Raw genomic sequence first — 25502 nt, forward strand, 5'->3', positions numbered from 1 at the left:
TCGATTTGAGAACCTTTTGCTCGCAATTGTTTTCGATTCGTAGCCACGCGCATTTTTTGTATTTTGTTTCAATAATGTTTATAGTAAAGATAGTTGAATAGTAATATTATAAATGACTGTTAGCTATTTACGTTTCAAAGCACTAAGTAGGGCTACCTGTGAAAGTGTGATATTGTCTATAAGCGATTACTTATAAACCACTGACATGTACGTAGAATATTGATTTCTGACACTTACGTGAATATTAGACACGTTTAAATAAAACTATTTTTGCGGATTTTATAACATAACCGCGATAAAATCCTTAAAAGTAGTTTTATTTAAATGTATGTAGAATATTATTATTTCGTAGAACTATATTAGAATAAGAGAAACTTCTTTATACTCTTGTTGAAACATCTCTATCGTTTTATATTTACCTAGTACAATTATAATTTAATGTTTACATAATTAACATTATTTTATCACGGTTTTGTTATAATGATTTATATCTATTTAAAATATTGTTTATTAATAGCAACAAATTATTATGGTATTAATGAAATGAGAATTTGTGAAACCCGGCTGCAAAATCCTTTTATAAAAGCTTTATTTAACATCCATATGAAATCCTTGGAAATGAGTTTTCAATAAACAAGTTCTCGATATACTTGCATTTTCATTTTGCGCTATGAGTTTTAAACTCGAAAAATTTGCAGAGGTAGTCAATGTAGTCATATAGTTGTGAAGAAAGTTATCTACTACGATTTCAATCTGCTGCCTTCAGACTCGCATACCTACAAGATTATTTTTCAACTATGCCCTGGAAACAGAGTGCCAGACAAAACATGGATGGGTGCTTGGTCAATCAAATTGTCACACGCCGACTCCACTCATTGAATCTCAAAAATGTAGGAAAACGTACTAAATAAAAAACAGTTTTGCCGATAACCATTTAATTCATAGCACTGTATTATTTTCAGTTTGCTTAGTAATATGGCTGTGCACCCAATCGTATATCAGAGGGTAGGAGAGGCGGGTGTAGACCCCGGGGAAGTTGCCCCGGGCACACCCCAGACCCCAGGAGACCACGCCGATTAGGACCCCCTCGTACACGATGGGGCCTCCACTGTCACCCTGGAATTGATAAGGTTAGATGCGGTTGGATGGGCTTGCAATCAACATGAAAGAAAAAGAAATTAGTAACATCGATTTTGAAGATTTTTCCCATATTCTTCTAACTTTAGATTGTGGTCAACATTACACGTATCCAGAAAAGGATTAAAGCTAATTTTGACCTCCAAAAGTGCCTTTAGTCAGTTTTTCTCTCCACGTATCAAATTCTGGGACAACTGTTCTCAAGACTAGTATTTTAGCTAAAGGTAATAAAGAACCGCTACTTCTAATAATCTTCGTGAATCACAAAACAAGTATACCTGACAAGCATCAGGAGATGCCTGACTGAAGGATCCAGCACAGAACATGGAGGAGGGGTCGATAGCCTTCCTGTCCAGACCGGAGCGACGGCACAGCTTCATGGCAATAGTTCTGATGGTAGAAGACTGCAGGTATGTGGCGCTTGGACCACCTTCCTAAAGGTTAAGGATATAATGAAAACTTTTTGTTAACATAAGCCGTTACGAGTGGAAAATCAACTAATATAATTAAAAGACTGGTATGAATGTATGACAAATAAGGACAAAACCTTTGCTGAATTTATTGTATCATTTAGGTAAGTAGATGAGTATACCTTCAACTTCCCCCACCCACTAACAATAGCGGGCTCATTGGCCGGCAGCCTGGCCTCCTTGGCCACCAGTCTAATAGGCAGGACTCTAGCAGAGAACCTGAGCGGCGAGTACAGGCGAACCAGGCCGACATCGTTAGTCTTCGTCTTGCTGACGTATCGGGGGTGCACGTAGCATTCCTTGACATCATACATCTCGCCACCGTGGGTCTTCCATGAGGAACCTAGGCGCACGCTCAGCTCGCTTGCTCGTGCTCTGATGTAGAATGTAAATAGGTTTTATATGTATTTTAAAGTTAAGATTGAGATTTAAGTAAGGATTAGGTAAGTTTTTGGATAATAACGGTTCTAAAAATATCTATCACCTATCCTCAAAATCTACATGGAAGTATGGAAGGTAAGATATGTGCGTAAGATTCAACGCGTTGCATAGAGACTTGGGGTTTTTTAACAAGTTATAATTCATACATAACAATTACTATATAAAAGGACACTGAAAAGACTGCGTCATTTTTACGAGGAAATAATGTAGATAAGTATCCATTCAAAAACCCAGCGAAAGTCAGACAATACATTTCTGTATAGGCACAAGTTTAACAAAACGTGATCTAGCTATGAGGTCACTGGCCATAACAATGCAAATAATATAATATTTATCGCAAGAAACGACGAAAGAGAACAAACAGTTGCAAAATCATCTGTTAGTCGTAAAAAAGTCGACCTTCAATAAAAACGTAATTGAAACCGTTCACGTGCCGGTTTAATTTCTAATTAGGCGCGACGACTTATTGTGAAACGACTAAAATATTGAACTAAATCTGTATAAGGCGCTTTTTTCTTCTGTTTTTATCAATGAAAGCGACTAATAAAAGACGTTTGATAATTTTATTGAATTGGGAGAGTATAACATTTTATTTAACGAAAATTGTGTCTAATGACAAGACCCTAGATCTTTTATATAGAAATAACATATGATTTCAATATTTTACACACTATCTCACGATCCAATTACATAACAACCACCAATACCATCACACAAGATAACAAAAGGCAGACATCTCCATCCTAATACGAAGTCTATAAGCTGGGAGCGTCCCAACATTTTCGCAGCAACGTATCGCTTTCCAAGTGGGTGACAATAAATTTCTCCAGAGCAATCGTAAAGTCCCCGGAGACCTACTACCTACGTAACAAACTGTAGCGGCTTTGTTCCATGGCCTCTGGCGATTGCTATTTTGCATCGGAAAAAACTCAGCCTCGCTAGGGTATAAATTGAAATTGGCGAAAGGAACGCAATTCGCTAGGGGCGGGCCGTAAAAAGTGCGCGCCGCAGCCGCTGGAATTTATTTCGAGTTCGGGAGCTCCTAGTTCGCTGGTTTTTGTTGACTGTTTATTGTTTTTGCCTTTTATTCCCACTTGTGTATTTAGTTGAGTTTTAGGTGTGTGCCTGATGCTCCATTGATTCTGTTTTCCAAGTTTAAAATCTCTCGCAATTTTGTTTTGTTAATTTTCGTCACGGAATTTCATTGCAGGTTCCGCAAAAAATAGAGGAAGTATTATTGTATTGGCACATCACAGCAGGAATTGTTAATTACTGAGTCTATTCAATTTAATCTAGGTAAAATCGATTACAGAGATCGTCGAATCACTGCTTTGGTTATTAAATCGAGTGAAGTGGTAGACCTTAATTGATACAAATCAGGTTCACAAAACGTATTCTGCCACCACAGACCACATTTCAAAATCGTAGTCTTTTGTTTTTGACCTACCTCAAGAGACAGTGAGCGGCAGTCAGTAGCCACACATCAGTGACGACGGAGCCCCCGCAGATGGGGTAGGTCTTCTCCCTCAGGGAGACTTGCCAGGGTACAGCTGCGATCGAGGTGTTCCGACCTGACACGATGCGCCGAGTCGAGGTTGCTAGTATGCTCTCTGGTGATGGATCAGCTAAGGGGAAACAAATCTTGCATGAAAACAAACTACACTGTTTCAAGCATGGGCCGGGCATTCATAAAATGCAGTTTATAAATTAGTATCATGGCTGTCTTATTTATAGCAGAGTTTTCAATGTTGGAAAACTGGATAATTTTTGGTCGTTATTCTGTTAGTCTAGAATCCTGATTGAGGATCTTGCCTCTTACCAACTATGTTGGAGTCGGCTTTCAGTCAAAACGAGTGCAGCTGAGTACAAGTGGACAGTGTGCCACAGGGATCAACTGCCTGTCTGACTTCAAAATTAAATAAATATGACTAAATATTACTGGCAGATTTCATAACTTGTAGTAAAGGAATAAAATCTTATCTCAAATGAAAATAAGAGATACGTTACATCTTCGTGCTGGTGTTGAGCTCATGCCATCTGAAACAAAGGAACTGTTTTCAGGTCCACAGGAATAGCTTCACCTTGTAATTATATCCTGATAGTCGAATTAATAGGTTCCATCGAATTATTCTTTCAACAGCCAATCAATTATTTCATGTCCTACGTGTATCTGTGTCTCTGTTATATATAATTATAGAACGTATCTATATTCTGGGTTCTTTGAGAAAACTTGAATTTAACTAAAATGAGGTTTGCTAATAGCAAAGTTATAGGAGCCTGCTTATAAATCATGAGAATTTTAATTACTTAATTGGAATAATTCGAAAGTTTTGGCCAACTAAGCCAAAGTCATGCCATTGTTTCTCGCAGTAAACGAAGTGTAACCTAACTCTGCCCTCAAAATTATGGGTCCTAAGTTTGTAAAGATGACCTATTTTACATAAGCATTTAGCATTCCACATCGAGGAGATTGAGGATCAAATAATTCTGCCAGCGACGGCTTATGACATGAAAGACAACTCAATTCTATTCCTTTTGTTTGCTGGTAATAAAGTTATTTAACCTCGCATCGATTCAATGCTATAAAATAAAACAAAAGGCCTTTGAAAGATCAAGTTATTTTGAAATCCAATATCGCGGCGGCTGTCGTTAACAAACAGATAAGAAAATCTCAAAAAACATAACGTCTTACGAATGCTATAAAGTTAAATTAAACATCATGGTGAGCGATTGTTTGATTGAACGAGGGTTCGTAACTTTTAATTTGTTTCTTGGACTCTTAAATAACCGAGTCGTGTGGTATAGGCAATCAATAACATCGCTAACTTACCCATCAGCTTTGATAACAGGTTGTTGTATAAAGTTTTGTATTGTTCCCTCACACGCGACTCATTAAGAAAGTTCAATATGTCACCCTTGTGAGTCTCTGCTTCTCCCGCCAAAATCGTGTAGTCCAACTCCTTCGTGGACCCGATAGGCGTCTCCTCATCACCATTAATGTTACAAACAGTCACAACAACAATCCATAAAGCTATAAACAACATTGAACTCATCTTATACAAAAACTTTTCCGAAATATTAATTAGAGCACGAAATCAAACCAACATTTAGTTGTTTTATTAGCGTAAAGTTAAATTTCATTTTCTTATCTCATATTTTCGACTTGTAGTTCAGAACGAGGAACAATACTTGAGATGATCATTTAAAAAGTCAGCCGTAATTATTGTGAAAGTAGTAAAAACAAATGGCCGTGAAATGGGAGAACTTTATGGGGTGCATTAAGTTATGCAATGGCACGAGACGGACGCCTGCTAACAATTGGTGACGGAGCGCCGGGGTGAAACTTGTTGCTATTGTGTTTGTGCAGGCGTTTAACAACTTTCCTCTCTGCTTTACATTATTCGGAGTTAATGATTGCGTCCTCTTGTTGCAGACACTAGAATTTATGAAAAGAAAATTATGGAAAGAATAAGTTTTTATGTGAAAAGTTTTTAGTACCTAGTCATCAAAACACTTGGAGATTATCCATTTAGATAAGTACCTATATATGTGTTGAATGTCTAACAATCTGAGATCTGAAAGTTCAAATATTAAAACCATTTTAATTTAAAATATAAAAATAAATATTGCGCTATATTTAGACGTCCATAAAGTTCATTGTTAATATTCTTCGTTCCAGTGCGTGCCTTATCGTGGAATACTGCGTTGTTCATCAAGTCCTCAAGATCGCTCAACCTCCGTTGGGCGAATCTTGGGTTGCATTTTATTATTTTGTAACTACTTGTGGTGAAAATCAATACACTCCATAGTATTTTCCATATAAAGTACAACAATATACTCCATAGTATTTTCCATATAAAGTATTTTCCTTTCTGTTTTGGTTGATATACGACTACAAATACAAAACAAACATTTCTCAAGAAGGACATTGTCGTACAATTCTCTAAGCACCCGAGTTGTGAAAATCAAAGTATATTTTAAAGTACAACCGGGACGCTTCGTCTCTATAGCCGGCAGCAGAATACGTTAGCACAAATTCAAAAAGGGGGATTTTCTAAGTTTTAAAGCGCTCTAAACACGTCCCGGGGCGAGTCTCGGTCCTGTGATACGTTTTAGGACCGACTCTCGGGTCGACACCGTCCCGGACAAGTTCACGAAAAATGTTCGCAGCAGCACTGTTCATAAAGACTACGAAGTGATTAAAAGAATTGCTCGTTATTAAGAAATTATTTTTTGTTTAATTGGTTATTGCTAGCGGTGCCTGCGGAATTAAAATTGTGTCTTAAAGATTAAGCGTTTTTTCGCAATGCAAAATTACTTTGTAGGAGTCTACCTAAAAAAACTAGAAACGTGACAAAAATCCCCTTGCGTGTTAATAATGAATAAAATCTTGAGCTCTGAAATATTAATCCTCGAGTAAACACCAACCAAGTTAAACCACAGCATTTCGTTATATTATACCTATATCGGTATACCCATGTCATCTCCCGGAGTTTCCAAACTTTTTTCACAGATAATAACCGAGGAACGTATTCTTTTAAGGTCTGAAAAGGGCGCGTTCATTGTTCGCACTTCGCCAAGTGTTAAGTTCAGAAATAAAACGATTACCCAGTGTACAAGTTTGAAAGTAGGTCGCCCTTTGTTGGGGGCACAATACACTTCAATTATATGTAATCTGCGAAATAAATAGCTTTACAATTATTACTTATAACACGGCTTTTGTCCGCACGTAATCTTGCTCGGGTATTTTCTTTGGAGTTATGTTGAGTTTGGTAGTGTGTGAAGAGTTATAAAGTCTGGGTATTAAAGTCAGTTTTTTTGTTTTTCATATATGAAGCGTAATCTTTATGTCATCTACACTGAACAGTAATGTGTGGATGTCCAAGCAAACAAGTTTATTATATTATCTAATACCGGGGATCATGAAAAATTAATAATTCCGACGAATTGAGAACCTTCTCCTTAGTGGGAAGTCGGTTAAAAATAATACCATAACTAAATTAAAGATGTTTTCAACCACAACAGGTTAAACAAGCTATTTCACCACCAACGAATATACATTAATTTTCTTCTCGTGTTTCGTTCATCTAGTTTTTCAGTACTCAAGAAATGCTAGTTTCCACACAACAGCAAGTAGCATTTCCCACATAGTTGCAGATTGCATGTGAAGCTCAAACAACGGGTTCAGGCAAATGAATCAACAATTCACTTAAGAGTCCGCATTCCTTATTAATTAGATACATAGTTCGTACTTCGGTTGCTGTAACTTTGTTACAAGTTTTTCGGTACGGTGACCATGGGTTGTAACATTAGGTGGATAGATTTATTTTGCGGGTGATATTAATGTGAAAGTTATTTTTATTGACTTTATTTTGATTCTTATTTTATGAATAGTAAATTTTTATTTTCATCCGGACAATGTGTGTGTTTAAAAAAGATTTTGATTAATTGACATTAACGATTAATGTAATTAAAAAAATATGTAGAGTATTAATCAGTGCTACATAGGTACTGAAATCAAAATATTTGCATTACCTACTGAGTGTTCAAAAATATTTATTCAGAATTAAAATTGAAAATTATGCAGAGTGTATAATGTGCATATGAAAACATTCAAGCTTACAATAGCATTCAGAAAGCAATGCGATCAAATGTGTTGGTTTTATAAATAAACAATTGACACATGATTTATAGATTTGCCTTTATTATTCGCAAACCATAAGTGGAAAAGTACTCAAATGTATTGAAACTTTGCCTTTATGTAAAGTTTTTATATACATAATGAATGTATTGCTAAGAATGCAATGTGCGTTGTTTGTATGTTTCGGTTAAACTCCATACTAGGAAAATATCAGAAATTTAGTGAGATTCTTGGGGTTTTATTCATGAACTAAGTTTGTTGTGGAACTTGAGATGTATAATTTTTCAGTAGAATGTCTTATTATTTTATTTACTTTTACAAAAATATCCCTTATCCCGAATATTCTCACAAGCTTGGTCACGTTATCCACATAGCGGCACGCTCCCGCCGGGCAAAAGTTGGGATGTTTTAAAAGGCTGCGAGTTAACAATTTAGTTCGCTGCGGCAGATGAGCCCCGCGTCCGGACCGCACCCGGTGCTATCCGGTTCTATCCGGTGCAGTCTGCACTATCTTACCAAAGGGATCAGCAGAGATGTAGGGTTTTTTTTTCTTTTTTACTTGTAGGTGTTTGTTACTTAGATATTTTAAACGATCAAAGAAAAATAAATCGATAAATACCTATGTTCTTTAGTCATGGTGTCGGATTTGGATGTAAGTTGGAGATATATCAGGGCATGAACGGCTATTAAAATTTAAGTTGAAATTAAAAATATGAATTTTGAGGAAATCATACCGTAATATGACTGAAGATCCAATCATTATTTACAGAGGATTTCAACCACCGATCTACACGACACGAGGTAGAATTTCGTCTAATTTCAAACGCTAATCGAAAAACAACGGATGATTCGGTTATTTCAAACTGCAGTTGACCCGAATAACGCTAACAAAATGTAATCATCACTATTGATAGAGCTGACATTTCTTGCAATATTACATGATTGTCTTAATAAAAAGAGCAACAAAACAGTCATATTAAATTGTATACAAGTGTTATTATTAAGTAATATTTAGCAGAGCCGGCGCCAGATGAGCTCGCGTCCGGGGGCGTCCGGGAACGTCCAGAGTTGTCCGGGGGCGTCCAGGAGCGTCCGGGACAAATCCCCCGCGACCCGGCCGTGCACAATGCAGTCCGGTAGTATCGGGATAAACAGCGAAACAAATACGATCAACACTTCGAATTTGCCAAGCACGTAGGTAAAATAAGAACATTATTTAACCGACTGCTAAGAAGTGCTTTATTTACGTTGTTTCAGAGATTATTGCTAAATGAGGTTACTTGTTTATGTGTACTGATAGAGATGTGTCATTAAGTTTTATTTTATCTTCAAGAAGACATTGAATTAAAATTTTTTACAACCTATGATTATTTAGAGGAAAAACAATAAACAGAGAGTTGAGCGCATTTTCAAAGATAAATGCATTGAATAATTTCCAGAGGTTAACGTAATTTATTCACTATTTTATAAATTGATAGTTTTACTGTAAATGATTTGTACTATGACTTTAGAATTGAGCTTTTCCGCGGATTTTTCCACGGCTTTCACTGAGTCGCCGCGGCGGCCATTGTTTTATTATTCCACAGAAGTTTTGTATCATAAATGATGAATAGTTGAGAAATATTTTAATTTTACATTTACCTATTTAATTGCAAAGTAATGCTGTGATTAAAATTACCTGTATCATTTCTGAAAAGTATTTTTACCTATAACACTTCAATTGCTTCGACCCATTTCAGTAGGGATCGATTCATAGACTACTAGACGACCTCTATGGCGCAATGGTCACCAAGCCGGACTGCCGAATCTGAGGTCCCGGGTTCGATTCCCGGTTCGGTCGACATTTATGTGATGAGCATGCTTGTTGGTCGTGGTCTGGGTGTTAAAATATGTATTTAAAAATATGTATATATGTATCTATATGTAGTTTATCAGTTGTGTTAGCACCCATAACACAAGTTAATTAATAACTTACCATGGGGCTAACCAACCGTGTGTGAAAAAGGTGTCCCGACATTATTATATTATATTGGGGTAAACATTTCTGTTTCTTAGCCTTTTGGCTAGTTTTGGCTACATTTACGGGCGGGTGCCAAGTAAATGCAGCGTGTAGTGTGTATGTGTGTGTTTATTGTGTGTGTTGAGGTGTTATGCCATGTTCGTCCAATTGCATGAACTTCCGTACTATGCGACAAGTGTTGAGGATTGCGGCTTTTTGTAGTAAAATGTAGGTGGAGTCTTTAAGTTCTATTAGTTTGAGGCTGTGGTGGAGGTGATTAGGTATGACACCCGTGGTGGAGACGACTATTGGCACTACGTATACTTTATCTTGTCTCCAAATTCTTGTAACCTCTTCTTTAAGTTCTTCATATTTGCTTATTTTTTCTACTATTGTTTTTTGTAAGTTATGGGTGTTGGGTACTGCGATATCTATAAGGTAGGTGACTTTGTTTATTTTATCCTGAAGGGTTATATCTGGTCTATTATAGTGGACAGTTCTATCTGTTAGTATTGCGCGATCGTAGTAAAGTTTATGTGTATTGTTTTCTAGGACTGTTTGTGGTGTGTACTTGTAGTAGGGTGTGTTTGTGTCTTGTATGAGTTTGTGTTTGAGTGCTAGTTTTTGGTGAATGATGTTTGCGACCTGGTTGTGTCTGTGAGTGTAGTCTGTCTGTGTGAGTGTTGTGCATGCCCCTGTGATGTGTTGTATGGTCACTGGTTGTGTGTGGCATTTGCGGCATTTGTCGTTGGTGGCTGTGGGGTCTTTGATAATATATTTTCTGTAGTTTTTGGTGTTAATTATCTGATCTTGGATTGCTATGATAAATCCTTCGGTTTCTGGGAACAGGTTACCGATTTTGAGCCATTTATTCGAGGCTATCGTGTCTATGTGTGGTTGTTCCAGGTCGTGTGGGTGTCGTCCGTGCAGGACTTTCTTTTTCCAGTCCTCTATTTTTTGTATTTGTGGGTCAGTAGTGTTGTTGTGTTGTGTGTCTGTTTGTTCGTGTAAGTTGAGTGGAGTGTAGTTGTGATCATTTAGCGTAACCGATTTATGGATGATACTGGTGTGTGATTTTGTGTGGAAGAATGTTTTCAGCCTATGAATTTGTTTCTGCCAAAGATAGTTGATGTCTATTAGGCCTCGCCCTCCGTTTTGGCGTTTGATGGTGAGACGCTCTATTGCGGATTTTGGATGTAGATTATTGTGTTTGGTGAGTGTGGTGCGTGTTGTTCGTTCGATTTGTTGTATGTCAGTTTTGGACCATTTTATAATTCCAAACGAGTAGGTCAATATTGGAATTGCATAGGTGTTCAATGCTTTGATAAGATGTTTTCCAGAGAGTTGTTTTTTGCATATTGCGGTCACTCTCCGTTTATACTCTGTAATTAATGTGTTTTTAATAGAGGTATGATCCAATCCTTTGAGTTGTTTGTAGCCTAGGTATTTGTACAGATCTGTTGGTTCCATAGCTGTAATTGTGTCTGAAGTGTTAACGGTGTAGTCTCCTGGTTTTATTTTGCCCCTAATTATGTGAAGTGTTTTGCATTTGTCTAGTCCAAATTGCATGTTGATGTCTGTACTGAATTCTGTGGTGATGTCTATTAATTGTTTCATTTCTCTTTCTGTTTTTGTGTATAGTTTAATGTCATCCATGTAGATGAGGTGTGATATTGTGATTTCGTCTGTTGTGGTGTGTTTAAGAGGATATCCGGCTTGACAGTTGTTGAGTAGGTTGGACAAGGGGTTCAGCGCTAGGCAGAACCATAATGGGCTCAGGGAGTCGCCCTGATATATACCTTTTCTAATAGATATTTGTCGTGTTGTGATAGTGTCGTTGTTGTAATGTAAGTGTAATGTTGTTTTCCAGCGGGCCATAATGTGATGGAGGAAGTCTATTATTTTAGGGTTTATTTTGTAAATGTGTAATATTTGGATTAACCATGTATGTGGGATACTATCAAAAGCTTTTTTGTAGTCTATGTATGTACAGTGCAGATTTCTGTTTTTGGTGGTAGCGTGTTTGTGTATAACTGAGTCTATAATTAATTGTTCCTTACATCCCATATGGCCTCTTCTACACCCTTTCTGTTCCTCTGCTATAATGTTATGGTGTTCTATGTGTTTGTTGATTTTATTTGTGAGTACGGAGGTGAGTATTTTGTATATTGTGGGAAGACATGTAATTGGTCTGTATTGGGAAGGTTGCGGTGAGTATTGAGCCTTTGGTAGCATGTAAGTTATTCCGGTTGCGATGAAATCAGGTATGTTTTGTTTTCCTAGGACTATATCTGTAAAGTTTTTTGCGATAATTTTGTGTAGTGAGTCTAACTTTTTGTACCAGTAATTGTGTATTTTGTCAATTCCAGGTGATTTCCAGTTGTGTAATTTAGCTGTAGTGTAATTAATATCTGATTCTGAAATGTCTGTAAATTCCATTTCTTCTAGTGCATTCCACTTGGTTGTTTCCTCAGTGATCCAACTGGCTTTATCGTTATGTTGAACCTGATCTTCCCAAATACCAGCCCAAAATGATTCTAGTTGTTCTGTTGTTGGCAATTGTGTGTTAGTGTTGCTGTCAGTTGTAGTGTGTATTTGTGATTTGTGTAAGTTTCTGTAAAAGTTCTTTTCATTAGTAGCAAACATGATGTTATCGTTTTTGCGTTCTTGTGCCTTTTTGTATCTTCTAAGCCTATGAACTTTTAACGCTAACTTCTGTTTTAATGTGTCTAAATATTCTTCAGGTTTTCTGTTGTCGTTTTCGTGTCTAGTGTGTGTTCTCATGTTTTTAAAGATAGCCTCGACTCTTTTAACTACCCTATTAGATCTATTGTTATTGATATATTGCGTTAGCCTACCACAATCGACTCGCAGTTTTTCGATATCTCTTTCGAGTCTTTGTTGCCATGATGGTTTATTAACTGTTCTTGATCTTATGTTGCCAGTGTATTCTGTGATTTTGTAATTAAGTTCTTCGGATATGACTAACGCTGTGCAGTATATCAATGTGTGTATGTCTATAAGTTCCATGTTTTCGGTTATGTATTGGTGTAAAATGACAGTGTTAAACATGTGTACCAAATGAGTCAGTTTTGGCGTGTATTTGAGTTTGGGCAGCTTGGGACGAACGGCTGGATCCATCCCCGAGTATTGGGTTAAAGCAGTTTTAAGCTTTTCGTGTGTTTCTTGTATATATGTGTCTGATAACTGATTTTGATGGAAATTTTCTAGTGTGTCAATATCGTTTTCTAGCATTATAGTTACATTTTCAGTTTGTGTGGATGTGTGTGTGTTTTGTGAATATGCTTGTGAGTGATTGTAAGATTGAGATTGTGTGCTAGGTTGCGATTGAGTGGGTGAGAGTGATTGCACTTGTATGGTGTGTTGTGTTCCTGAGTGTGTTTCTGTAATAATGTTGTTACTTGCATCTTCTAGTTGTTGCCGCACTTCTTCTTTCAGTTTATCTATTTCTACTTGGGATAGAAGTTTATTCCTAACTATTGCTCTTATTTGATCTGAAATGCGTTGTTCTGAGACACTAATTTCGGGGTACTGTCGTGTAAAAAGTTCATGCAATTGTTGTCTGTAGGTAGTCAAATCTGTCTCTAATTTAGTGATATAAAGGTAAGTTCGCATGATAAAAGTGTTTACTTCTTTGCTCCATCTCATGCGAACTCTTGGTTTTCCAGCCTTGGTGGACGCGGGCATGAAGGCACTTGCCCCCCGCGCAACATTCAAGGCTGGTTGTGGTGGATAGTATCTGATAGTAGGATTAGGAGGTGATGAGTGTGTGGGAGGTGACGATGGTATCGATGGTGATGATGCTCTGGAGGGTGTGTATGATATGGTACTAGGACTAAATGGTTCTATTGGAGTGTCTGTACGGTCTGTATGTCTGTCACCATCGTCACTGATATCGGCTGTAGTATCTTTGTCGGTGGGAGCCCGCCTGTTCAACTCCTCACCGCTGACGGTTCGCATGCTGTGACACCCAGCGTCAGCTCCAGGTGTGCCCCGGCGATCGCCCCCGGGCAGCGGCCCTATACGTTTACTTCTAGAACGAGTCTCCATGTTAATGGGTTACCTTTGCCTTGTTAGCCGTATAAGTTTCGATTGTATACGTGTCCGCCCCCCACGTGGTCTGATGTTCGACGCGGACGTAAGGTAGGGATTTAGGGGGCATATAGGGATTTAGATTATATTATTATTATATTATTATTCTACAATACAGGCCTTAGAGACAAAGCATTAACTTAAGTGGCGCATCTCTATACATGTAAGTGTCGCCCGGTTATCGTGCGATCCATGGAGAACATAATGACTAGCGGAGGTGCTATGACGGAAAATCACCTAAGAAAGTAGCGCGCCAAAATGGGAGCACGTTCGAGGACGAGGAACGTTATTGTTTTCGCCCTTACACGCCTTTTTTGGACCGACTATTTTTTGTAATACCAAAAATCGTTGACAGATGTCTCAAAGAACCCGAACACTTCGTTAGTTCCCTCGTAATTGCTCGTTTAGGTCATGCCCACCTTATGAATATGAGCTAGAAGAAGGCGCCTGACCTACCTGCATTATGGTACCTCCGCCCATCTTTCCTTACTCCGTGGTGCGATCTTAACCTATGTGCATGACCCCGGCTAGTTAGTGACGGCGAGTGTACCTCAACTCGAGCACCTCTGTGCCTACCTTTACTAGACTGTGCTCGAGTGTACTGACACTGACGCTATTTATATACCATGTGTTGAGAAGCTTTTGGGTGTAACTGTACATACTTAGAAGTGATGGACAATATACGAAGTGAAGGAAGTGAGAGACACTATGATCTTTCGTTGATAATAAAAAGAACTTATGGTTTTGATTGTTAAGAAATCATTTGAAGGTTGTATAGGTAACAAATGCGGGTTATTTAGTAGCGACAGCTGTTTTACACAAATATGGAAAATGAAAGAATTTTATAAAAGGATGCGTCATATATGGAATATCAGTATTACATTTACCTATACATATTTTCTTTGTCCAGTACAATATTCGTATAGCATCGTGTACGCCACATTATGTATATCTAGAATACTTTATTGCTATTGCTTACATGGTTTTAACTTAACGTAGCTTGTATTGTATGTTCTCCTATACCTACTACACTCTAAGAAAATTTTAAACAAGATACAAGATACAATACTGTACTTATTTTGGACGAATAAAAAAATTATCTTGTGTAGAGTTAACCGACCAACAGTAAGACAAGATAAAATTATAGCAGAATACTTTCTATTAATTTTATCTGGCAACAAAATCTTTGTCAGAGTAGCAGATTTTAAATTGTGCGCCTCAAGCGTTACTCTGTTCATTATATTCTACGATTATCTTTCTTGTAATATCAATTTTCGTTTATGTTCTTGCGGTTCTAAATAACAGCTGGCATAAAAAGATATAGGTACATAAGAATGTAGTTGTCGGTGTTCATTACGAGTTCCTTGATTATTCACAGCCTCCGGAGAGGACAGTCCACTCGGTAATACTTATAAGACGCTGTGAAAAGGCGTAAAAGGTTTTTTTTCCTAATGGGGTCCTAATGGTTCTGATTGACATGCCGGGAACAAACGCGTCTGAATAAAAATAGATTAAGATGAATTTCGATATTATTTTATTACATAAGCCAACAACATAGTGATGCCAGAAATACCAAAAAGAACATAGATTGCCTAGTTTGATGTTGGTCTAATAGGTGCACTTAGCACGGGCCCTCGTACAGCACGTAGAGGCGGTTGCCGATGTCGCTGTTGCAGCCTCGGTTGCAGTTGAGCCAGCAGCGGTTCCAGTAGCTGCGGCCGTCGCTGCCGCACACCGGCGCGTACCGCCGCGGGCAGTACGAGCAGTCGCAAATGCAACGCCCGCGGTACGCCACCGAGATGCGCGGCATGCCCAAGTCAGTGCGCCTCTTGTTCTCACACCTCAACTGACATCTATTGCCGTAAGTCCTATCGTCAGTACCACATACAGGGTCGTATTCCAGCGTGCAAATGCATGGACAGACTCCGCGGCTCTCAATCGTCAGAGCTGGCAGGTTCTGTTGTCGACGTCTCCTGTTCTCGCAGTCCAGGGCGCAGGTGTTGGCGAAAGTGACATCGTTGCTCGCGCAAACCGGTGAGTATACTTTAGGACAGCGACAGTTGATACATTTTCCTCTGTATTGAACAGTCAGAGGACGCTTGCCGAGCTGGTGGCGCTTTCTGTTCTGGCACTGGAGTTCGCATTGATTGTTGTATGTGTTGCCATCGCTTGCACAAAGTGGATCTACATTCAACGGGCATAAACAATTTTCTACGGCGCATTCTCCTCGCCTCTTCACTCTTATAGCAGGTCTGCCGTTGGCTTGATTGATCCGACTAACGCATTGAAGGACGCAGACGTTTCTGTAGGTTCTTCCGTCTGTGCCGCAGACTGGGATGATGACGTCGGGACAGATGCAGACAGGGATCCTGCAGGCTCCGGGGTGAACAACTTTTATCGGGGGAAGACCAATGAGCTCACGTCGTTTGTTCTCACAGTTGAGTAGGCATGGGTTGCCGTATGTGTGTCCGTCGGAGCCACACAATGGGTCGCCGCCGGGGGCACATCTGCATGGTGTGTGTGGGCACTCTCCGATGCTCTTGACTAGGATGGGAGGGCGTTTGTTCTCAACGTTGTGGTCGCTCACACAGCGGAGGATGCATTCATTTGAGTAGGTGATGCCATTGGTGCCGCATACGGGCCGGTAAACTTTTTCGCAATTGCATGGGATGTGGGCAGAAGACGTTGTTGTGGTGGCGACTGCTACTGCACTGGATGATGCAGAGGATCCGTCTCCGGATGATGAAGCTGAAGATGCAGCGGATGCGGATGCCGAGTCAGACCTCACCGGGTAGGGTTTTAGGCTTAAAGCCAGAATCAATAAAACTGGAATAAAATTATCTTTGTGAGTATATGGCAAGAATTGTTAAGTCCTATTAGTTCATTTATTAACTGGTACAGTGTTTTTATTAACTAAAGTAAAAAGGATTTAATCAATTATTTATTGAATAAGAGACAAATTAATAAATACTGGACCTGCTAAAGTCTTCATATCGCCATGCAACTGCACTAGACACTGCAGGACCAGCCCTTTGCATGCATTTTATACTTCAATAATATTTGCTAAGTTATTGTTTTAGACAACAATATGTGAAGCGATTCATGATTTATTGCTTCGACTACAATGCGGCCCTGATTGCCAGAAGTGTTAGGAAAGTAAACTGATAATATAAGGCTGTGTTCTCACCCACGAACACGTGATGTCAGATAGTTATACAGTTTAGAGCATAGATAGTGTTTTGTCTATTTCAATGGAGGTGTTCACATTTTGGATTGCATAACCACGATTGTTAAAAGGAATTGCTGCAGGTTGCAAAAGGTAAATTAATGTAGACGATGCCTTACGTAGTCAATAATATTTATTTTTGTAACGGAATGTGAGTTATTTTAAATGTGGATATTTGTTTTTGAGCCAGATTTAATAACTTGAGCCTTAGTCATCGAGCTTTCTATTCAAAATATTTGTTATATTAGCTGGTTTCGCTATATTTGTTACATTTATAATACTCTGTAAACGAATATTTCATGATCGGCCATATCAATTATTTAGTTTGCACAGTTGTTTGGGCACAATGCACTAATGATTCATACTTATAAAAGGTAAAATATGCATTCATAGTGGAATTTATTTTTGCAGGGGTTTGTGAGCTGCATATTTGTTATTCAATATGTTTATTGTGTTTTTGCTAGGTTTTGGCGCAATTTTATGTTTTGTATATTTTGGATATGTTTCAGTTGTTAAGTTGTTAGACTGCATAGTATAGGAGTGGAAATAATAGCAAAGAGGTACTCAACACATTTTTTTAAGTTTTGAGTAAAAATTCCGGACAAGTGCGAGTCGGACTCGCGCACGAAGGGTTCCGTACCAGAGCAAAAATGAGCAAAAAAACCTCATTTGTTGTACGGAAGATCCCCAAAATATTTATTTTATTCTAGTTTTCAATATTAGTTGTTATAGCGGCAACATCTGTGAAAATTTCAACTCTTTAACTATCACGGTTCATGAGATACAGCCTGGTGACAGACGGACGGACGGACAGAGGAGCGAAAACAATAGGGTCCCGTTTTACCCTTTGGACAAAAGGAAAAAATGTTTTTTTTTCGTTCAAAGGCGACAAAAAAAATATACTCAACCACAAAAAAATCAACATTCTACCAACCACTGAAAAGATTCTTACACCACAGTTTACGGTGACCCGCGAAACTAGCCAACAGTTCACATTCCCGTCACGTGCTCTCCAATAGCAAGGTAGAAGATTGAATAAAGATGGCGCCACTTCGCCTTCATCAAATCATCTAAGGTTTGAAACGAATAAAAACTGATTTCGTTATCGCCCCTTAATATTGTGCGTATGTGTCCCAAGGGAGGCGGGGTATGGGAAGTGGTTTTGATTTTGCTTTCTTGTTTATTGTTTAGATAGAGAGATGTAATATTGATGAAGTACTGTAGATCTAGTAGTAAGACATAGTGAGAATGACCCATATATTTGAATTTGCACGGGTCGTAGAACAGAGCTAAAATTGCTATAGTTAAGTACATTGTTCGAAAATAATTTTCAAATATCTTTGCTGCTCTTATTATGACACTCATTTGGTGATTCACTCATGCAAAATCACTAAGTAGAAGCTAGCTAGCTAGACAACAATTATTTAGCTCAACGTCTTTCATCTTATCAAAATTACTGCGTGAAAATACTAGAAGGAAAAACAAGTTCAAACCACTCAACCTAATCCTGACATACCATTTATTCATGTTACCTCTACAAGAAGCCAAAATACGTTTAAATTCTTAAATCCCTTAATCAGTTGGGAACATTACACACAAACCTAATTGCCTACCCACGGAACTCAGGCACACGTTATCTTAACCCGTAAGAGCCTGCGTCGGTTTTTTGGGGGGTTAATGAGCCCCCCCAGCCACCCCGCCTAATTAATTTACTCCAAAGCCTTTATACGGAGCCCCACTTCTTAGTACAACCAAAAAATGAGCCATTTCTCTTTTTAAAGTAGGTACGTACCAGAATTTTCTTTAAATTTTATTGTTCTTCTTAATTGGGGCTTTATGAAATTGATGAAAAAGGGTTGCTGGAATATTTCTTTTGGTTATTTTTTCTTGTTTTTGGAGGTATACCTAGGCTTGGAATTGTATGAGTTTTAGGTAATGATAGAGCTATGGGAATATCTAACGTTAAGTTTTTATACATAATAACTGAAAGTCAAAAGCCCTTATAAATATCTTCTAAATATATAAAACTCAAAGGTGACTGACTGACTGACATAGTGATCTATCAACGCACAGCTGAAACCACTGGACGGATCGGGCTGAAATTTGGCATGCAGGTAGATGTTATGACGTAGGCATCCGCTAAGAAAGGATTTTGATCAATTCTACCCCCAAGGGGATTAAATATGGGATGAAAGTTTGTATGAAACTATGTCAATTTTAAACCGATCGGACTGAGACTTTGCATGCATAAAGCTACTATTCCGTAGGCAACCCTTAAGAAAGGATTTTGATAAATTCCATCCCTAAGGGGATAAAATAGGGGATGAAAGTTTGTATACATCTTCTTAGATTTTATGAAGAAGTCCTGATGACGAATCAGAATTTTATGATGACGTTCGCTTAAATACGATTTTGATTAATTCAACCCCCATTCAACCCCCACGGGTGATAAAATAAGGGATGATGAAGGATGTAAAATGTATTAGTTTGAACCTATCAGTACGTAATGGAACGAACAAAATAATGTTTAGTTCTAAATGTTGAGAAGTTCTGCCTACCGCTATTGGACAGTTTTATGTTGCTTGCTCACGAGTAAGTTCACCCAATAACTTAATAGTTTTAGCGCCTAATGACAGATTAGTAAAGAATATTGTGTACAAAGAAGTTTTGTAGGCCCTAATTTTTTACACACGCTAAGCAAAAGTAAAGCCGCAAAAACCATACCTAATTAATAATAATACTTCTTAACGCGAGCGAAGCCGCGGGCAAAAGCTAGTAGGTACATAATTTGTATTTTTTCGATGTCTCTTTTTGGAACATTATTTCTTTATGCCAGTAGCTTACCCTAGTTTTTATTTTCATTCATGTATAGTCTGAACCCATAACACTTGGCTTTACTAACAAGTTGTAATGTGTTGCCAAATTATATCAAAACATGGCCGGCCGAAAGCTGATAACTTAGTTCGCTACACTGATTAAGGGTTAAACTTAACCGTGTTTCGGGGTAACTGAATATCAGGTCAACGGTAAGTATTCAAGTTAGGCAATAATTTGTACCTAAGCGGCTTTAGATCATCATGATGTTCATTCAGTCTAAGAAATCATTCCAGCAAAATACAACTAGTTTTTCAATAGCAGGTATCCATTATTGTTGTGGTTACAAATACTTGACTACTTAAAATTATAGTTGTTATAAATATGGATACTATAATTCGGTAGTATACCCAAATTCAATCTGTAATTATTAAATTGTTTCAGTTCATACAACATTTTTTCCATCATAAAACAAATACCTCTAGAAACCGCTTCATTAAACATGCATTGTAATTAATGAAAAAACTGAACATAAAAATATTAAACAATACGCAATCTGAATAATTCAGATTATTATGCTTGTGCAAACAACAGACTGTATGCAATGAGTTTTATTTCTACTATTTATTTAATTCCAATGTCACCTTCGTTAGCCTTCGGTTATTGCAATAGAATAATGTAACATTACCTACATAAATTCATAATTATTACGTGAAACTCAATGAAACTATCCTACTTATGTATGCCAAAGGGGGTTTCGGAAGGCACGTTAAATTGTGGGTCCCGGCTGTCATTTGTGGCTATAGTTACGGGTAGTCAGAAGCCTGAAAATCTGACAACCAATCCTACCAAAGGTTATCGAGTAGCCGAGTAGCTGGACAGAGACTTCACATAGGCACTCGTAAGACTAGAAGCCGTCCTCAACGTTTTTGGGAAAAAGCTAGACAGATGATGAAACCAAATTAGTAAGAAAGACAAAGTGCATTTTTTTAATAAGACCTGTTATGTTCAGCCAAATAAACCCAAACATAGACGTACTTTAACATAAGTTTAGAAATACGAATAGGTACGAAATACTTAACGAATTCACACATGCTTGATTCTAACAATATTTGCCATTCACAGAACACTAGTTACGAAGTCATGAGCATAGGTTTGGGCCAATTAGTCCGGTTGATTATTAACCGACACCTCAAAGGAGCTCATAAATATTTGCTGATAGCATATTCAGCCTAGGATGATCGCCTAGGCCGGATTATAGTAACTGCCTGATTTAGACGGGATTGCATGTGATTAGAAGATTAATTCGTGTTTGGTTCTATAGTAATAGGTTTATGCATTCAGAGGTTTATAAATAAAATAAAAACATTTTGTACTGCATGCAGTGCAAAAAATATTTTGTTGGAATTATTAGAATGAGATCTTATTTACGTCATGGTCTGCCGGTTCATTTTATCTTTTTACCTTTAACTATGTATATTTCTTCACAAAAGAAAAGTAAGGAATAACAAAGGCTCCAAAATTGTTCCAAGGTAATATACTCACATATTGAGAATATGTTACCTAAACAAGAAATATCATTGGAAATCGCTATTCTTGGCCTGTATCCCAAAATCCCTGAGCATTGAATTTCCCTCATATCATTATCGTTGGTTTGAACCTAATTTCCCTACATTACAATTAGTGATACGGTAATACCGAACGCCTTCAAGTTCATAGAATATTCTACTAGCTGTCACCGCCTCTACCGCGCAGCGATGTCTGTTATTTACTAATAACTATGTGTGTTTGTTTGTATTTATAGAAATAGATATGTGACTCACATATAGGTCTAAGTATGGAAAAATATCATAATGAAAAAGATCATAAATGGTTTTAAAAAGCAACGTTAAGCTGTTATTTGACATGGGTTAGGTAACTCAGATTTCTCTCTAACGTTTTAACCGGGGAATGATGTTGTCTGGAACTGGATTTCGGAGAACCTTGTAAAATAGGTACGATTATTCTGCAACTGTTTACACGTATACTAGACGGCAACTAAAAATAGAATATAAAACGCTTTCCATTAGATTCATCTGTTACATTGAAATCTACCGTTATACAATAAAAATAGATTCGCGTTTACAAAAAAAAGCTAAACACGCGACAGCGTTCAGCTAAAAGCTTGTTAAAAACAGAACTCCAGAAATAGCCGAATGCTCCAACTAGTCAATCGTAGCTTGCCAGAATATAGTTGTAACATTACTTATGTATGAGAACTTCGTGTATGCAAATATCTTACAATCTATGTACGATATATTTTGAAAAGATGTCACAGTAAATGTTTGTGAAAAATGTTCTTATTTAAATTTTATGTTCTATAACTGAGGAATTGTGGTTTGCAATATTAAAAGTGAGAAGGAGCTATGAAGATGTTTTCATCAGTGTAGCCAATCCTTCGGATTAATTTCTGTAACAAAACAAATATCAATAAAATTAATGTTAATAGCAATATAAATATTATACGAATAAATATTTCCAACCTTCTTATATTTCTCCAAATTACCTAAAAATGTTTAATAGTCACTCCAAAATCCTTGAAGAACATACTCCTATCGATTTAGATTCCAAATACACGATGAAAAATATTCTTTGGAAGTCAATTTACAGGATGATGAAACCACAGTCTAAAAAACTTCCCCACTTTCTGTAACAAGACTGGAAACGATTTCACAAAGTCGTTCTTTATAAATTCAGTTGTTGGATACTGTGGGATCCGTTTATTTATGGCGGGAATAAGACGCCGCCATTTTGGTAGGAAACTTCTGAACTGTTGGCTATGTGAGGCAGGTCCAGGATTTGTAGTGTTTGCAGTACATTAGGGGGCTAGTGACGGTTTATTGTTCGTTCGGATATCGATTGATCGGTTTATTAGTTTTGGAGCCTTTAGGGTAAAAAAAGACAGACATTATTACTTATGTTACAACATAATAAGTATGATTAAATACCAGTGCTCCATCATCATAGATACTGAGCACTGATTCGTATACCTAATATTATTCAATTTCATCCATCTGGTATTATTATTCGCATGGAGTCCGACTTAATATTATAACTTCAGCGATATATTCCGCGGGATTCATGGCCTTACATTCTTGAGTCGGCAAGTTTCAGAAACAAATTATTCTTCAAGTTAAGTCTCACCAAACTATGGCCAAGTCGGGATGACAAACTTCCCAGCTTAGATTTTATATAGTTTGTAGCTTTTTGCTGTTAAGCATATTATATATTTTTATTTCTTTTGCGTGTTCGGATGTATGATTTTAATAATGATGAGTTCGAACTAGGATCGGGATGAAATTTCTTAAATTTATAGTTGTGTAAACCAGCAGATAAGTACATTTCTGAGAGAAGACTTTCAGTTCTCTTATCTCTCTCAGAATTCAACACTTTACATAATTATATCTACCTACTTATTATAGCAAAAATACCTGAAAAACCTACGCAACCAGCCCCAAAAAAAGGCCACAAAAATTCCTCGTGCATAACCCGCCATCTTTTTATATCGTATCATATTTCTAAAGCAAACAGCGTTACGCAAGACCCAGATTTTTGCACACATGACAAAACACCGCACAAAAAGGTAGGGCCACAATGCGGGCCATGCAAATATTTTACACCAATAAGGGAAACATTCGTGGCAAGGTAAAAACAATAAGCTTTAAGAGCACAGGCTCGGTTACCTACAATTTATCCCCCGTAGCGAGGCACTGTATAATTTTTGCATGAACTTGGACCAAGGCTTCCGTGCCTGCAATCTTTATAAACGGAACGAGTGGTTATTTTTTTAGGGTAATATGCGTGGCATTAAATACGAGCCCTTTGAGCTTTTCTTGTTTATTCTGGTATTTTTTTGGGCTTGTTTCGGTTAGCGTCTAATTTTTTTAGGCCTTGAGTGGGATATGTTTGTTTTGGTGGTATCTAAATTATAACGCGGTTTTTTAAATAACCTTGTTGTAAGAGCAAATGTGTATTAAATTAATTGAGTTTTTAAATGGACCTTAATGGAAGTTAATCATTAATGTGACTGATGTTTCTTTGACGTAAAAGAATGACAAAAACCCACCAAAACACAAAATCCAAGACGATTAATATCAAACCTTTCACAAACCTTACATTCAATGTTAACACAATAATTCACACGTCTAAATCGTTTCCCGAATCGATACCTACAATCGGTATCACTCAGCGATGCGATACAGAATGCATCGGCAAAGAGAACGCAATATATTGCCCCGTCGTGATTTAGCTAAAATATAATTCGATTTGCACGAGCAATAGCTTCCGAATACGGAGTGACTTTCCAAAATGTGGAATGTATTAGGAATTGTGGATGAAGTTGCGGATTTTCGTTGTTAGGTTTATTCATTTAGTTTTGTGATTGAAGGAGCGTTGGTAAATAAAAATAGATGCAAGTACCTACCGATATTTCCATGGCATTTCAGCTCCAAAAGAAATCATGACTGAGAAGTAACTTTGTTGCCGCACTAGTTTACAATTCTTTTACATTTTTTTTTTTAAATACCATACCATACCATTTTCGTTTAATACGAGCCCGTACATTGGAAAGTATTCATGATTTTGAAATTAAAAACGTTTTCCGTTGAACAAGTGCATAACACAGAAAATGTTCAAAAATGTATTCCCATAATTTGATTGCAAACTAAATTTCATTAAATTTCGCAAAATTAACCTCAGCCATACCTTGCAAAAACAACAAAAGTACCCAAAATCCATTGGAATAGTTAAGTCGAAGTGTAATCTGGAGTATTTTAATTAAACACTGAGTTCCAATCTGATGGTTAACTTTATTCATTAGGTTTGACTGTGACAATTTGGCGCGGTGCGAAACTTCGTCGTGTTACACATACTTTCGATCGCTCGCTACCTTTTATTACGCGGTTCAAAACTTTATGAATTCAATACCTTTTGAATGGTGTTGTTGCTCTTTTGTTTATTCACTTATTGATTTTTAAATGGCTGTTCACTTTTTCTGATTGAAATTGTTTTTTTTATTTGTGTCGGTCGGGATTTCTGGTCAATACTAGTGAACTGAGTTGAGTACACTTTAGTACATTGATAGGCCTGAGAAAACACACAGGCTTTAGAGAAAAGCACATACCATTTATCCGGATGTGGGAAGTAGTTCCTTAGGACGAGTTTGGAACCATAAGGCTAGTGTAAAATAAATTAAACGTTATTTATGTGACAGTAAGCCAGTATAGAAAATAATTTATATTCATAATAGCGCCGGGATTAATGTTGTGTTGACCGCACATGAAGTTCACTGAGTCTGTTTAGGCGTTTGTTTGTAAAACAAATTTATTCCATGTCGGGCACAACCGCGGACCGTTATTAATGTTTATGGCTTTATTTGGCGCAATGAGAGCTGGAACAAAGAAATGTGGTGCAGTGGTAACGACCCTGATGTGGGAATAGCAAGTTATGAGTTCGAATCAGACGTAAATAGGTATTTGTGTTATTTGATAAATAGTTATTAGTAGCTATGTAAAGAAACTCAATATTAGTGAGATCAATGTAATTAAGTAGGTAACAATATTAATGTAATTTGATCGAAAATACTTTAACTCTAAAATTACACTTTGTCAATTTTAAAAAGCT

At 37.4% G+C, this 25502-nt stretch overlaps 3 protein-coding genes across 3 annotated transcripts; all 3 read right to left on the reverse strand.

Annotated features, from left to right (window-relative positions):
* Positions 1-925: 925 nt before the first annotated feature.
* LOC110374196 (trypsin beta) lies at positions 926-5641 on the reverse strand. Its single transcript, XM_021331802.3, has 6 exons — positions 4879-5641; positions 4056-4085; positions 3496-3673; positions 1730-1982; positions 1416-1571; positions 926-1116 (listed from the first exon to the last, which is right to left on the reverse strand). Exons 1-6 carry the CDS (start codon positions 5099-5101, stop codon positions 940-942), a joined length of 1017 nt encoding a protein of 338 aa, XP_021187477.2. The 5' UTR covers positions 5102-5641; the 3' UTR covers positions 926-939.
* Positions 5642-9817: 4176 nt separating this feature from the next.
* LOC135117408 (uncharacterized) lies at positions 9818-13462 on the reverse strand. Its single transcript, XM_064036639.1, has one exon. It carries the CDS (start codon positions 13394-13396, stop codon positions 9818-9820), a length of 3579 nt encoding a protein of 1192 aa, XP_063892709.1. The 5' UTR covers positions 13397-13462.
* A 1856-nt stretch (positions 13463-15318) lies between these two features.
* Positions 15319-16919, reverse strand: LOC110374215 (serine protease inhibitor dipetalogastin). The gene is made up of 2 exons (XM_021331826.3): positions 16778-16919; positions 15319-16627 (listed from the first exon to the last, which is right to left on the reverse strand). The coding sequence occupies exons 1-2, from the start codon at positions 16791-16793 to the stop codon at positions 15423-15425; spliced, it is 1221 nt and encodes a 406-aa protein (XP_021187501.3). The 5' UTR covers positions 16794-16919; the 3' UTR covers positions 15319-15422.
* Positions 16920-25502: the final 8583 nt, after the last annotated feature.

The sequence above is a fragment of the Helicoverpa armigera genome, chromosome 10, assembly GCF_030705265.1.
Source record: "Helicoverpa armigera isolate CAAS_96S chromosome 10, ASM3070526v1, whole genome shotgun sequence".
Taxonomy (NCBI): Eukaryota; Metazoa; Arthropoda; class Insecta; order Lepidoptera; family Noctuidae; genus Helicoverpa; species Helicoverpa armigera.

Excerpts from the sequence above, each read along its gene's own strand:
- LOC135117408 (XM_064036639.1), bottom strand. The coding sequence starts at position 13,396 with ATGCCCGCGTCCACCAAGGCTGGAAAACCAAGAGTTCGCATGAGATGG.
- LOC110374196 (XM_021331802.3), bottom strand. The coding sequence starts at position 5,101 with ATGAGTTCAATGTTGTTTATAGCTTTATGGATTGTTGTTGTGACTGTT. Across the intron at positions 4,086-4,878 it reads CCTGTTATCAAAGCTGATGG|ATGGCATGAGCTCAACACCA; the intron begins GTAAGTTAGCGA and ends CCTTTGTTTCAG. Across the intron at positions 1,572-1,729 it reads GTGGGTGGGGGAAGTTGAAG|GAAGGTGGTCCAAGCGCCAC; the intron begins GTATACTCATCT and ends CTTAACCTTTAG.